This window comes from Lutjanus erythropterus, chromosome 12 (genome assembly GCF_056507025.1).
Source record: "Lutjanus erythropterus isolate fLutEry1 chromosome 12, fLutEry1.hap2, whole genome shotgun sequence".
Taxonomy (NCBI): domain Eukaryota; kingdom Metazoa; phylum Chordata; class Actinopteri; order Lutjaniformes; family Lutjanidae; genus Lutjanus; species Lutjanus erythropterus.
Genome location: NC_139328.1, coordinates 38475673 through 38491659, shown reverse-complemented (window position 1 = coordinate 38491659; position 15987 = coordinate 38475673). Strand labels below are relative to the sequence as shown.

Genomic DNA, 15987 nt, shown 5'->3' with positions numbered 1-15987 from the left:
AATATTTAGAATGGAAAGAATCATCCTGTCCATGATGCCTCATGTTACGTGCCACAGTGTCTGTGTGGTGCTGTGATCTCCTGTGCCCAGGTTCTGCTCCTCACCCTCCTTGCAGATTGCAGAGATTGGCATCAGGTGCAGCTGCTCTGCAATCAGGACCTGGTGCTTAAAAGCCTGGAGAGTGCAGCCAGTCAGGGCCAGTGGGCCATTTGGTGGACGGAAGTCCACATGTCAGGGCCGGAGGGCCATTCGATCTGGGCCAGTGGGCCTGAGTCTGTAGTTTAATCCTGCAGCAGCAGGTTAGACTACTCGTGGCAGTCGACAAGTGCTTTGCTAGCGCGCTCAGCTAGCAAAGGCACTCGTTGTTTTCTGTCCTTGTGTTCTTGTTAGCCTCCCTGGCTAGCATGGACACTTGTTGTCTTGTGTGTGTGTGTGTTGTTTAATTTAGTAGGTTAAGTTAACCCTGTTAGTTTAATTAGTTAACTTAATTTGACACACTTTATTAATAAAAGAACTTTTGTTTACATCTTTGTCTCAGTTCTCCTTTCTTCCTTTTTTTTCCCGGGTAAATTTATTTAATGTTGCACCCCTCATCCCCTAGCCCAACTTGGGGTCGTAACACTCAGAAAACTAAATTTGAGGAAATGTGAGAGAAGTGGAAAATGTAGATTTCCCCCAAACCTTATTCTGTTTTAATTTGTCTCTACAATCTATATACACTCCTCAACAAAATCTTAAGACCAGGAGTAAAATTACAAGTATTCTCATTTTGTGCTGGTGTATCGTAACCAGGTTGTCAGTGGAGCTTCAAAATACAAAAAGAAGAAACAGGAGCAAGAGACAAAAAAATAGAAAGTAGGCAATTTATTTAAAACTGGATTTAAACTCAAACAGGCTCTTCATCAGCTGATCAAAAGTTTAAGACCATAGCCCAAAAAAAAACCAAAACAGAACTAAAAGTGTCAAAAAAGGACTCAGTAGTGAGGAGCCCCACCGTCCTTGTTGATCACTTCAAAAATTTGTTTAGGCCTGCTTGATGCAAGTGTTTCCAGGAGGCTGGTGAGATCGTTGCTCCATGTGGTGAAGATGGCTTCACAAAGGGCATCCACGGTCTGGAACTGACGTCCGTTGTTGTAAACTTCCCTTGCCATCATCCCCAAATGTTGTCAATGGGATTTTTAGATCAGGGGAACGTGCAGGATGATCCAAAAGAGTGATGTTATTCTCCTGGAAGAAGTCTTTCGTCAGGCAGGCATTAACTAAGGCGTGAACTGCAGCGTTGTCTTGTTGAAAGACCCAGTCATTACCACACAGACGAGGGCCCTCGGTCAAGAGGGATGCCCGCTTCAACATCTCCACATAGCCAGCCGCCATTTGATGCCCCTGCACAACCTGAACCTCCACTGTTCTGTTGAAGGAAAAAACACCCCAGATCATGATGGAACCTCCTCCACTGTGCTGCGTAGAAAACATCTCCAGTGGGATCTCCTTGTCATGCCAGTAACATTGGAAGCCATCAGGACCCTCCAGGTTAAATTTTTTCTTGTCAGAGAATAAAACTTTTTTCCACCATTCAGTATCCCATGTTTCGTGCTCCCTTGCAAACTCCAAACGGGCAAGTTTGTGGTGTGGGAGCAGACGTGGCCTTTGAAGACATTTATTATTCTTTAAGTCCTTCTGTCTCAGATGGCATCTTGTGGTTATTGGGCTGCAGTCAGCATCAGTAAGGGCCTTAATTTGGGTTGAGAAATGGCCTGTGTCTTCATGGACAGCCTGTTGGATCCACCGGCTCAGCACAGGTGAAATTGTTTTGGGTCTACCACTTGATTTTTTTATCCCACAACCCTCAGGACCTTTTAAGAAATTTAAAATGACTGTCTTACTGTGTCAAACCTCAGCAGTAATGGCATGTTGTAAGAGGCCTTTCTTGTGCAGCTCAACAATCCTGCTACATTAAAAGACAGAAACCTTCTTTGCCTTTGCCATCAAGAGGTCATGACAGTATGAATATCTAAAAGAAAATGACATGAAGGCCAGATTTTTGTGCAGATTTTGACTTTTTAAGGCTATGGTCTTAAACTTTTGATCAGCTGATGAAGAGCCTGTTTGAGTGTAAATGCAGTTTTCAATAAATTGCCTACTCTCTATTTTTTGTCTCTTGCTCCTGTTTCTTCTTTTTGCATTTTGAAGCTCCACTTACAACCTGGTTATGATCCACCAGCGCAAAATGAGAATACTTGTAATTTTTCCTCCGGTCTTAAGATTTTGTTCAGGTGTGTATGTATGTGTATTTACATATATTACTTATATTATTTTTTATTATCTCAAATGGAAAAACAGCCCATGTTCTATTTTTGTGTTTCATATTAAGGTTATACTGTATAATGCTGGAAAACTGCATCGCTCTGTAAAGGTGTCAAAACCAAAAATAACTGTACACCAACACTGAGAAATCATTGCAAACAGGAACTTTGCAATTTGTTTTAGGCACTATAAAAAATCTCCACAACACAGACATACTCATGTCACATATGCATAATAAAGATTCTAATCAGCCTGTTATATCTTCAGAAATGTGAATTTCTGTGTTTCTTGGCCAATACAGATGATGCGGGTATTAGTTTAACACATCAACTTCATTTCAAAGAATGGATAGATGAGAGCAGCAATAACCCCCTCGGGTGAAAAAAGGCACTTAAAAGCAGCCAGTGTTTGCTGATTGTACCTGTAGATCAAAATAAATCAGAAAGGAACTGGTGGAACTGAAGTCTTTACTGTGAAAATATGACCCCTCCATAAAATACCTGCTTTATGAATGAAGCACCAAAACACCAAAATAAAGTGTTTTAACGACATAGCAAGTGACAGATTTCTGAAATACATTACCTTAAGATATAATAAGGTAGTTGTATGTCAGGTTCATCCACTCTGATAGAGGCAGTCTGAAAGAATCCCCAATTCTTTAATTTTCTATGTAATGACGCAGATCGCTGATTGGCAAAGTCACAGCATAATTGCTCACCTGATCGGCCAGAGGATTTGTGCTCCTAATAGCTAAACAACGATACGGTTTTCTTATTTTCTGCATTTAAAAAGGTGTGCAGACATGATGCAGCGGCAAAGTAGCAGAATGGGCTGCTCTGATCTATTGTTAAAAATAAAAGAGTTTAATAAAGTTCAGAGTGGGGAACGTGTAGTGGTGCAGGTGTACTGCCTCTGGAGTTCACCAGTTGTTGTGATTATGCTTAATTAGATGCGAGTGTGAGCTGCAGGACATACTGTTGTCTACCACCCAGCTGCTTACATGCTGCTTTATTTACATACATCAAAATTCATTATTAGTGCACTTCCAGCTAAAGTAGAGCCACATATTACCTTCAACAACTGCTGCTACAAAAAACACTCCTGTAGAAATATATGTGTGTGTGTGTGTGTGTGTGTGTGTGTGTGTGTGTGTGTGTGTGTGTGCGCTTACTGATGCCGTTGTCTCGGAGGTATCCAGCCAGGCCCTGTCTCTGATACTCTGGATCATTCTCTCTCTTCCATGACTGGTACTGTTCACAGGACAGACCTGCATGCTGAGATTCCCACTGCACAGACAAGAGCCAAACATGAATATACTGTCCACCTGTCCAACCACCTGTCCACTCCTTCATCAAACCAGTGATTTTAAGAGATAAAAGACATGTCCTTCTACCTAGATGACAGAATAGATTTTTTGCCAGTGACAAAATGACATGACTGGTAGAGAACAGATCAAGACAACAAAGAGACACAGAATACTTACAGGCTTTTTACACTGAGCACAGAAACTGTTGCGGCACTGAAAGCAGGTAACCTTGAGCTGGTCTCCATCATAGATAAACCCATACGAACACTGAGAGGAGGAGAGGAGTGTGACAAATATGGACAGTGTCACTGAATCTACTCAGGGTCCCATTTAGTCTCACAACGTTGTAAATTGTCACATCAAATCATAAAATATGACAAAACAGTGTTTGCGTCATAACACATTTCAAGAATAAAACATGACACAATAAACAAACTGTAAAAAAGCTGAAAAGGAGGCCGTAAGAAACAAGATTAATGAGCTCTGGAGTTCTAAAAGACCAGTCTGATGTGTGTGGCGCTGTGTGTGGTTATTCTGCACCAGCCTGGTGTCAGTTGCACATGATTTAATAAAGACAGCAGTGATGGAACTGTGCTCTGGTTCAACACAGATTTATCAACATGTGCACTGTGATCACCAATTCACTCATTCAACTTAAAAACGTAAACAGCTTGTACACAACATTTTTATGTGCACAAGGGCGGCACAGTTTAACACAAAATTATCAAAATCACAATATGCCCAAGTGCAAAATCCAAATCGCAGAACCAGAACCAATTTATTGAAAAAGAAAAAATGTGTGAAAAAACAGCATTATAATGAGGTACTGTAGTGCTGCAGAAATGATATGAGCTAAAAATCTTCCAGATGGAAGAAATCATGTTTTTTTGGTTCAGACCTCAATAAATATCCCATCATCATGATTTTATGAATGAAAAAAAAAGTAATGCAAAAACGATCATTGCCACTAATCACATAATCACAACAATTGCAACTGCAAAAATGATTGTGATATGACCTTTCTTTTACCTGCTCAGTCCTACTGATGAACATTGCAGTCAAATTTGATTTCCTTTTATATTTTTCTTTTACACTTGTTTTATTAAACAAGAAATGTCCTACATGGCATATGAACATAAAAACACAGGATACATGTTTTAACAACATTTTTTGGTTCATTCAACTATCAAAATATATGCCAAGTGGATAATGTATGTGTTTTTTAATTAGTCTAGGAGTAATTAGTCTATATTGGCTTTATAAATGTTGGTAAAATTAACTCAAAATCAAAACTTGTTGACTAAACACAGAGAATATGCCACGTCTATGTGCCCTGCTGCCTTCAGGTGCTGCAGGGATTTAATGAACTGGAGAGGAAACCATTCATATAGAAAAAAGCAGCTGTGGACAATAGATGCTGGAAGGATTACTCATATTCATTTATAGATTAATGGAGACTAGTTCTAAAGTTCTTGCTTTAAATACATCTTAACTTTCATTTTTGATGACAATTCAAACCCTTCTACTGGTTAGAGGGTGAAACAGACATGTTTCTGAGACATGTACCCTCAGAGTAGCTTCTAAAAGCTAATTTCCATCAAAATACCCAGAACTGTCTTTGCAGCTGCCTCATTTGAATGAACCTCCACCTGCTTGTTCCTCTGCTCCACCTGTGCACCGTGTGCTCTGTGCTGGACACCAAAATACCACACAGATGGATGAAGTGAATTTCTAGGGCAGGAAAATGTCAAACTGTCTGAGTGCTGCTGGTGCTGGTAGCTGTGCTGCAACAACATTACAGCCCTTAATGTTGTTAAAGCTTCCATTGTCTGATTAAATTTGTTCAACATAATTTCCGTTGACAAAGCCAAGACTGACTGATTGTGTACTCACATGACAGCACCAGAGGAACTTGGGGTCCTTGATCAGAGCCTGCTCTGTCAGCTTCTTATGGAACAGTTCATAGACTTCTGACTCCAGACACTCTCTCAGCTGAAGGACAGAACACAATAATCCCAACTGGACATCAATGCCTGAGACGTGACAAGAAGTCATTCAGTGTAGAAACAGAAAAAGTGTGCAGTAGAAAAAACTCATTTAAGATGTACCAATTTGCACATGAAGCTGAGTTTGGTCATGGTCAGTACCATTCAGGCTGTGAAAATAGTTCAACACACAATGGGCCTCATGCAGGAACCACTCATACGAACAGATTTGTTCTTAACTGGTGTTTATGAGTGATTTAGGAGAACTTGTTGCATTTAACACTTTTCCCTCTTTGAATTTTCTTTCAGATACAAACACAATTTACAAGGTCCAGACCTGTCGTAAAGTCATGTGCAGTCAGTCTGCTGGTCTCACAAAGAAGTTTTCATGGATGACTGTATATTTCATCACTTTGACCCTACACTCTTGAATTATAATATTAATTCTAAATTTATCCATGACATACTCTTATGGCATGTATTTTTCATCCATCTCTGTGAATGAGACTTTGCCTTGACCCTCTCCTCCAACTGCAATCATCAATGACCTTGCTGTGGCAAGGTGTTTTTTTTTCTTTGAAGCCATTTTCATATTGAGACATTCTTCTTTATTTCAGTGACAGTCTGACCCTCAGGTAACACAGCATTAACAGGACTTGTTAATGCTGCATCCTTTCTTCTTAGCGTCCTTTAATTCCACTGCTGACACTGATAAAATGACAGATTTTCCTTTATGAATCTCTGAAAACAGGACATCAAACTCCAAACATGTAAAGTTCTTCTTCTTTTTCTCTGTTATGCAATTTTCATGACACTTCCTGACATATGGGGCAGGAAGTGTAGCATTATATGGTGTTTTTGGGATGTTCATTATGCTAATTTACAAGTCTCGCAAACATGCACTTACATATTCACAGGCGGATCATTAACACAGTTTTCTTAAGTTATGAGTGTTTGCTGAATCTAACATGAGCCCTTCATATGAAAAAAGTAAGTAAATTGTAAGATAAGAATACAAAAATGTTCTTGCATGAAGCTCAATGTCTTCTGTGTCTCTGAAGGCCAAAATGCAGTAAAAGTGTCTGACACTTACATTTCGAAGTACAACCATTGTTCTAAATGGCAGAACACACACTGAAAGCATCTTGACATGTGTCAAACTGCCTTGACACTTGCACTCTGAACTTGTTCCAATATTCTATAATAATAAAAACTTTCTATGATCATGAATCACAATATTACCGCACATTTCTGCGGTGTGTGATTTTTTTTGCTCGAGGTCAGATTTGTGTACTTTTAAATACTTCATTACTTCATGCTGATTAATTATAACTACAAGGAGGGAGGGAGAGGCAGCAGAGTGGAAGCAGGGAGGGAGAGGGAACAGTTCTGTGACTAAAGTATTTGTCTCAGTAACAGACAGATGCTCGTCTCCCCTATGAAAAGTCTGTCACTTCGCTGCATTACTGTAAATCATGATGAAGTTTCCAGACGCTGTCTCTCCCTCTTCATCTCCTTGGTGTGTGTCAATGTGCAGTTTGCTGTCTGCTGTGATCTAAAACATCCTCACTGATGTAAACTGACTGAAACTGATATAAAGTCCTCTGCTTCCTTAACACAAAAACATGAATATTGCACACTGTCCTGAAAAAAAGTGAGGATTTTTCCCCTCAGAGGATATTTTATTAAAGAAATAAAACATTATTAACATGCATTAAGACACATATAAATAGAAACCTTTTCCTAAAATACTGCTGGTTCTGTGATGTTGGACTTGGACTCTGTGATGGAGCCTGCAGTGTGCCATAGAAGCTTCAGTTGATGTGTGTCTGTTGACATTTGCCAATTGAAGCTTTTATTGTGTTTTGGCCTTGAAAGAGCTTTGTTCAATCTGACAGAATAACCCTGATGATACAAATGATACAAAATGATACACTGCTGCATTATACTTGTGTTCTGTTCACACTGATGTTTTACAAACAAACCAAGAGGTTTGAAGTTATAGACTGACAGATAATTTGTTGCTTGGACAGTTTTGGTGACTGTGATCCTGCATCATCAGGACACATGCAGGCAAATCATATTCTGGTGAATGAAATAAGTTTATGCAGCACTTCAGTGATTCTGATTTGTATATTTATGTTCTTTGGTGTCACAAAGCTGATTACAACTGTGAGCGGTATTGGTAGACTGCAAACTGACTGTATGTTCTGAATAATGGCTAACAGGTCGAGACAGGACGAAGATGCAGAGTGTTGTGTCATGGTGATTTGGGGCTTATTGCTGTGAGATCGCTGTCACACACTTTTTAATCTGACAGCATACATAGAGAAGGTGCAGTGTGAACAGCTTTGGACCTGTTAATCAGGGAATATACCTCACTATCATACACGAAGTTGAATGCGTTACTAAATGATTTGCATACATATATAGATGACTCATACATATGAATTATAATATGGCTTTTTGAAAAGATTTCATGATCAGCAGATCCTTTATCAGTAATTGATCTTTTAAAATCATGCTAGAATCACATATCGGCCCTTATTAAATCCTGTGGTTGGTTTGTTTGCCATTACACCACAAAGGAACCACACTAGAGTCTGTTTGAGTCCCACCTTTTCAAGTAGTCTTGGTTCAGTTATTTGGTGAATTGGCCAACTACATGATACCACTGTGTTTGTATCCTTTGTGCACTTTGTCAGATTAAAAAGTGTGTGACAGCAATCTCACAGCAATAAGCTCCAAATCATCATTGCACAAGACGCCTCCTTTTCATCCAGTCACTGCCTGTTGGGTTGTTTTCACACCTGTAGTTCGGTTTATTTGTACGGAAGTGCATTGCATTCACTGTATAAAAAAAAAAAGAAATAGCCTCCTTATCTCATAATTACGAGATCAGGATACAAGATCAGGATCTCGTAATTAAGAGAAAAGATCTCGTAATTATGACATCAGGATCTTGTAATTACGAGAAAAGAAAAGGTGCCACATTGGCCACTGCTTCACTCAGAACCACTAACTGCACATCCACGAAGAGGTAGTTAAATTCATAAATATGTCTATGAGTAAATTAAAAACTTGGTTTATTTATGTCTGTGTCTTTGTTGCGTTTTGCCATGTGACATCATTACCATGGCAATAGAAAAGCTGACATGGCTGACACGCATAATTGAGTTGTTATTGTTGAGGTGCCGTACAGTTCTCTGAGTCACTACCAAACCAGATTGGATGCATTTCAAATGCATGAATTTGTATCCATGATACTGCTCCTGCAGAAAGAAAGCAACATCCAGCACGTCAGACTGGGCTTTCCGCCTGAACAATCCGACTTGAGATGCCCACACAGTCTTAACATACTAATATTAATACCATCCTCATTTTTAAGAAACATCAATATTTTCCAGTGTCTCAAACCGAGAAGGTAGTAATAGCAGATTAACTGCAATAGCGCCATCATTGCCACTGAGAGAAGATTTACAGACGTTTCCTTTTTCTTTATCTTATCTCGTAATTATGAGAAAAGATTGTAATTACGAGATCCTGATCTCGTAATTACGAGATAAGGTGTCTATTTTTTTTAATCCAGTGAATGCAATGCGTTTCCGTATATTTGGGCTGGACCAAAAGAAAAAAAGAAACATTGTTGCATTTTAGTCCTGGTCCGGTTCATGTTCACATTTACTTTTTAAATACGAACCACGAGGAAGAAACATGCAGTTTTACAGACTGACAGAAATAGGATGAAAAGAAGATGTCTTGTAGTTTACAGGACACTGCTATGGCAAGCCGTTTTAACATTTAATAGCTAGGCTGGATATGTATTGCAGATATCTGTAATTCATTTCTTCCTATTCAAAAATAACATTTCAGATATCCACAAAGTAATTCTTCCTATACACAATTATCATTTCAGATATCCACAATGTAATTTTTACTAGGACAAATGACATCACTTTTCCCATTCATGTGTATGGGGTTTGTCATTACAGATATCCATAATTAAATTGCAGATATCCACAACTCGCATTGCAGATATCTGCATATGAATTATGGATATCCCTAATTCCATTTAAAGATATCTCCAAATGCCCTTAATTCAAGATATCTGCTTTGTTTTTTGAGATATCTTAAAATGAGTTTTACCTAGCCAGAATTACATTATAGATATCATGAGTTGGAATTACGACTAGTCAAAATTATGTTGTAGATATCTCTAGCTGGGACTATGGCTAGTCATAATTCAGATGTAGATATCTATAATCGGGTTGTGGATATCTTGGAATGGATTTTGATTAGAGATATCTCGAATTGGAGATATCTTTTACCTGCAATCTACCTAGTCAGAATGTAATTGCAGATATCTTGTACTGGAGTTTTGACAAGGCGAAATGATATTGCAGATACCTGTAAAAGTGGGAGGCGGGAGCAAGTGGGTGGTAGGAGCGGCTTGTATGGCCATAGGGCTTCCTATTCAATCAATCAAAACCCTTCAAACCAAATTCCTTGGCGATAAACTTGTTCTATTTCGTGGCATTTTCTGACAACCTTGTTCACAACAGCAACCGCCATTTCTTCTACTTTTTCTTCTTCATGTGCATTTCTTCTTCTAACACTGTTCAATTGTTTTGTTTACTGAGCCAGTATCCAATGGAAAGCTTGCCATAATAATGAGCAAACGAATGGGAAGCCTCGCATGCGCAACGTCTTGCACAACAATTCTGACTAGTCATAATTACGTTTGAGATATCTTTAATTTTCATTCCGCCTAGTCAAACCTGAATTACAGGTATCTGTAATTGTCATTTAGGATGTGTGACGAGTCGAGTGTCGGTTTAAGTGACGTCATTTCGGATATCTGCAATTCTGTTTTGACTAGTCAAAATTGAATTGCAGATATCTCTAAATGTACTTTTGACTAGTCAGAATGAAGTTATAGATATCTTCAATGAAAATACTTACTAGTCACAATATAATTACGACTAGTCAAAATGAAATTATTGATATCTATAATGTTAATTCCGGATAGTCAAATTTAGTTATTAAATGTTAAAACGCCATACACTGCACACCTTTATGCACCTCACTGACCTGCTGTGGCTCGTATGTGCGTAATGTCCACATAGAGACAGTACGCTGCAGCACTGCGTCTGACAACGCAACTGTAGATCGTTATACATTGAATTTACAGAGAGAGACAAAGGGAGGGGGAGGTGGACAACGCATCCGCCCTTTACCCAACTTTTTCATGTGTGTGTCATACCGCTGTATTACTGTGGGATCGCTGTCACACACTTTTTAATCAGACAGAGCACACAAAGTAGCATATAAGCACAGTAGTTTGAACAGCTTTTGGCCTGTTAACCGGGGAAAACAGGTAGTGCACCTGTTTTCTAGGTACTTGCCTCAATATAGTTCATGTCTTATCAATCATACGATCGCCCCTCAACACATTTAAGGATCAACTGATGGATTTAACTTTTGAAGTTGTGCCAAAATCACATCTTCTATCATAAAATCCTGTGTTTGGTTAATTTGCTTTCACATTACAAATGAATGGCACCAGAGTTCGTTTGGAACCGCACCGAGACCCACCTTTTCAAGTGGATTGCACCAGGGTTCGATTGACAGCTTTCACACCAGCCCAAACGAACCGCACCAAACAGGCAAACGGACCACGGTCCGTTTTAACCAGACCAAACAAGGCCGGCGTGAAAATGCCATTAATCAGAACATGCTGTCAATTTGCACTCTACCAGTACTAACAATGGTTATAATCATTTTTTCCCCCTTGTGAGCTCTTTGTTACACTGAAGATGATAAATATACACATTTGTTCATCTGACGAAATAACTGTCAGCTGAACGCTGACAATGTAAACTGGTGTGGGCCTTTACTACTGGCATAAAATACTTATTGTCAGATTGCATGGCAGATTAAATCCAAGGTTGTCAAAATGTATATGACCATAGTAGCCCGGTCACACCAGTATTTACAACAGCACATTTTGTCCTGAAACCAGTTCATTCCAATGGAATGACTGTGAACAGTGGATCTGTGGTAAATCTCTAAAATTGGCCTGCACATCATCTGTAGAGTTTCTGACCAATAGAAAACCATCTTGACAGTAAACTCTTAGAGGTAAAGGTGCCGACTAGAACCTTAAAGGGTTCTTCACTTTGTTCCTTTCTTGGTTCCTGGTAGAACCTTTTATAAAGGTACCATTTGAAAGAATTCTACCTAGACCCAAACATAAAGAGTTATACCTAGAACAATCTGTGAAAGGTTTCACTCAGAATCCCCCATTAGAGGTCTACAGAGAATCCTTCTGTTGTGTAATGGTTCCACCCAGGACCCTATGTGGGGTTTTTTCCAAGAATGTTTCCACCTTCTAAGGGTGCTAACTAGAATCCACCTAGGTGGTTCTACTGAACACAGTTTTATATTCTAATGGTTTTATTTAGAACCCACCCTGGAGCTTCTATCAAGGATCTTTTTGCATTCCAAAGATTATATCTAAAACGCACACAGGTCATTCTACCAAGTGTTCCAAAGGTTTCACCTAGAACACACCCTGGGATTTCTCCTGAGAACCTTTTTATATTTGAAAGGTTTTATTTAGAACCAACCCAAGAGCTTTTACCGAGAACCCTTTTATATTATGGTACAAAGAACCCTTGATGAAAGAGTTCAAGAACTTTCAACAACCCTTGTTGCTAAACCCCAAAACAGGGTTCTTTGGAGGAAAAGAGTCCTTAACAGAACCCTTAGTCCATCAAAGAACCCTTGACAAACCCATTCTTTAAAAAGGGGTTCTTACTAAGCAAATGGTTTTGAGTACAACCTCAGCCCTTTCGGAACATTTATTTGTAAGTATATACTAACCTGGAAAGGGCACAGAGGAGGAAGTTATAATATCAGCTGTCTTGCACTATCCTGTCTTATATAACCTCACTCAGGATATATTGGATTTTTCTACAATGATCAGGCATAACAGTAGTCCCTCTGCCATCCTGATACTGATGGACTGTGAGTCCTCCCTCATTCCTCTCTCAGGTCATCTCCTTCCTACCTGGATGTCCAGGGTGGAGAAGTAGCTGTTGAGGTGTTCAGGGTCATTGATGTCAGGCTCCCAGCAGACAGGACACACCATGTCTCTGATGTGTTTGTCCCTCACAGCAATTGTGAAGTGCTGCTGGAAACAACCACAACACACTGAGCACTGGCACGACGTCAGAGACTGCATCTGAGGGAGAAGAGAGGGCCAGAGAGCAGGTCATGACAGCTGGTAAGATTGCTTCAAAACTGCACAAAGCTTATATAAAGATTCACTGTCAGTGTACCTTGCTGTGGGGGAAGACAGACAGGCAGATAGGACACTCTTTAGCCAGCACTCGCTTTATGAACTCCCTGTCATGGGACTCCCGTACAGCCTGCACTACATCCTCCAGTGAGTAGGGGGCACTGTGCTCCAGAAGCAGTGATAATGCCAGCTCACAGCGACCCCAGCTGGGAAGATCATACACCGCTAGTAACCTCCGACAGATCCGCTGAAAAAGAAGAAAGGAATTACGGTGTTTTTACACAGAACCATCCGGTAAGTCATTAGAAACTGGTTGGAAAAGGGCAGGAACTTAAAAAAACACTTGGCAGGTGATTGAATGAACCATGTGTCTATCACAGGCTAACTTCGCTCAACCAAATCAAACTATCTGAAGCTGGTCAGGAGAAGAGCAAAAATATATTTTCCATGGAGAAAAGCCTTCAGTGTCATTCTTTGCTCTTCTTTCAATGAAGAAATACCCTCCATACCCTTCTGACATAACTGATGCTGTCACAGTATCTAGCTAACCTCTTCAGGACTGCCATTGTTTGTTTGAGGCAAGTCGTCTTGTCTCTAGTGCTAGCATCCCTTTACCAGTGCCATGGAGCAGCTGCTCAGGGTCTGTTTGAGGGTCCCAAGCTTGTGCCTCTTCTTCCCTCTGGCAGTGTTGTATTGGGTTGATGTTAAGCTCCCAAGGGAAATTAAGGGAAATATCTGTCTCTTAAACTGCTAAATGCTACACTACACTCATCCTCTAGTCTCTAACTGTGTCTGTCAGCTGTTTGGTGCTGTGTAAGTACTGCACACTGTTGAAAACAATCCTGAATCAGTGGGGTTTGCAGACCTAGAAGACCAAAACTGTCCAGTAAAAATGGCTATAAAAAGTTCTTTGGAGCTGAGGAGAACTGCTGAGTTGGGGATGGTTCTTTGTGGTTACACAAAACACACTGATTTGATCCATTCTTATCAAAATATTATCTAATGCAGCTTGAATAGACAAGCATAAAGATGTCCTGTCATGTCACAGAGAAACATTGTGATGGACGATGATATCGTTGTTGGGTCTAAAAGGGTTTTTGTCTCAGCACCATGTTAGTTATTCTGATGAACAATGGCATTGTCCGTCAGTCCAACCCTAATAAGTACGTCATACAACCCCACCTCAAAAAATCTGAACTATCCCTTTAATACGGAGAAATCTTTTGCATTACAATGACATGAAAGGGCAGGATAAGCAACTACAGAAAGTTTAAGAATCTTTAAATAGCAGAAGACCAACAGAATTAAGATGGCTAAGGACTGAACTGTTACAGTGGCTGTGCCCTGACCTGCTCTCACCTGTTTGTCAGGGTGATGGATGTCTACAGGAGGCTCAGGCTTGTCACTCCAAATGCGCTTGTGGAAGGGTTCCAGCAGAGGTCGCTGCAGCAAGGCCAGTGCCCCTCTCACCTCACCACCACTCTGCCTCAAAACATCATGACAGCGAGCCTCGTCACTGAAGCCCAGCGCACACAGCTCCTTCACCTGAGAGGGCAGGGTGAAGAAAAACATGACTGCATCTCCAGACAGACAGACGAATGCTGGGATACTGTTGTGCATTTGGAATCAATTTAAGCCAGGCTCTGACTACAGGAGTTTTGGACTGATTTATTCCTGATTCACTCCCTATGACAGTACACCTTTTTCACAACAGCCATGTTGATATTTGGTAACACCTGTGTTTACACAAAAAAGTATATCAGAGGAGTAATCTGTTCTGGAACCTTGGTCAGTACTGATAATCAGCCCAGATTATCTGCTAGTGTGAGGGGTTCACAAATACAGTCTTTAACCTGCAGACCTGCTCGAAGACTCATCAGGGCCATCCCAATCATTTTCAAACACGTCAAAAACATGATGTAACGTAATAATAGTAATAATAATAATATAATAATAATAATAATTATACAAGATAGCATGTCGCAAGATATATATATATATATATATGTATACATATATATATACATACATACATATATATATATATATATATATATATATATATATATATATATATATACACATATAGAGAGAGAGATAGATATAGATATAGATATAGATATAGATATATACATATAGATGCACAATAATAATGCAATTTAACCCAACCTAACCTATCCAAACCTAGTGTAGAGTACTGTAAGATCTCTCCTCCAGTTCTGGCTGAAGAAAAAACAACCTATATGAATGACATTTCCTCAAACATTTTCTCATTCAGAATTGTTTAGCATTCTGCTTTTGTTTTTTTTTCTCACTGCAAACATTACTACAGCACCATTTCGGTCTCTGTTTTGCTTACATCTGCTTCCCCATGAGGTCAAGTAAGACTGTGGCAAGATAATCTAAATATCTTATACTGTGCACACAACACAAGATATTAAGATGTGTAGATTAGATTAGATAGATCAGAGAGAAGAACATCTGTGAAGTTCCACTTTGTGTGCGTGATACAGCCTGATTTTGTTTAGGATTTTAAAACTCCTGTAGCCTGAGCCCAACTTTATGGAGACATATTAGTCACCTTGGCCAGTCTGTCCCTCAGAGCCTGTCTGGCAGCTCTCTCAGTGTCGCCCCCTGCTGTCAGCCAGGCCTGCTTGGCCTCTGCTCTGGACAACTGGACCACACCCTCTGTTTCTGCAGGGTCCTCCTCTTTCCCAGCATCCTCAGCTGGTGCTTCACATGAGCCGCTCTGTGTTAGAGGAAGGTGTGTCACTGACAGAAACACTACTGACAGTGATAGTCAGTCAGGGTTAACACTGACAGAAGCAGCATACTGACTGTGAGCTCTGTGCTGGTCCTGTCACTAACAGACTGGATGGAGGATGTTGCCACCGACATTCTGATCTGGTCCAACAGTAGAGGAAGCTCTGTCTTTAACCACTTGCAGGGCAGGATGCTGCTGTCCCCAGCTACCCTCATGCTGGTGTACACCTCCTCTGGACTCACTCCTTTCTTCTCCCCATCCTGACACACACACAGAGGACAGATAGACTAGAACACACACACTAAACCAAGTCTACATCCAAAAC

The 15987-nt window shown here is 40.1% G+C and overlaps 1 protein-coding gene across 2 annotated transcripts in view; it reads right to left on the bottom strand.

Annotated features, from left to right (window-relative positions):
- The window catches only part of rnf31 (ring finger protein 31), a 50325-nt gene that overhangs the window by 11491 nt on the left and 22847 nt on the right, over positions 1-15987 (bottom strand). For both annotated transcript variants that reach the window (XM_084732823.1, XM_084732822.1), the window contains exons 11-18: positions 15737-15922; positions 15480-15647; positions 14258-14443; positions 12939-13145; positions 12668-12841; positions 5504-5602; positions 3788-3877; positions 3476-3590 (exon numbers count right to left, since the gene is read on the bottom strand). In XM_084732823.1, coding sequence (XP_084588949.1) covers positions 3476-3590; positions 3788-3877; positions 5504-5602; positions 12668-12841; positions 12939-13145; positions 14258-14443; positions 15480-15647; positions 15737-15922 — 1225 coding nt within the window. The remainder of the gene's footprint in view (positions 1-3475; positions 3591-3787; positions 3878-5503; positions 5603-12667; positions 12842-12938; positions 13146-14257; positions 14444-15479; positions 15648-15736; positions 15923-15987) is intronic.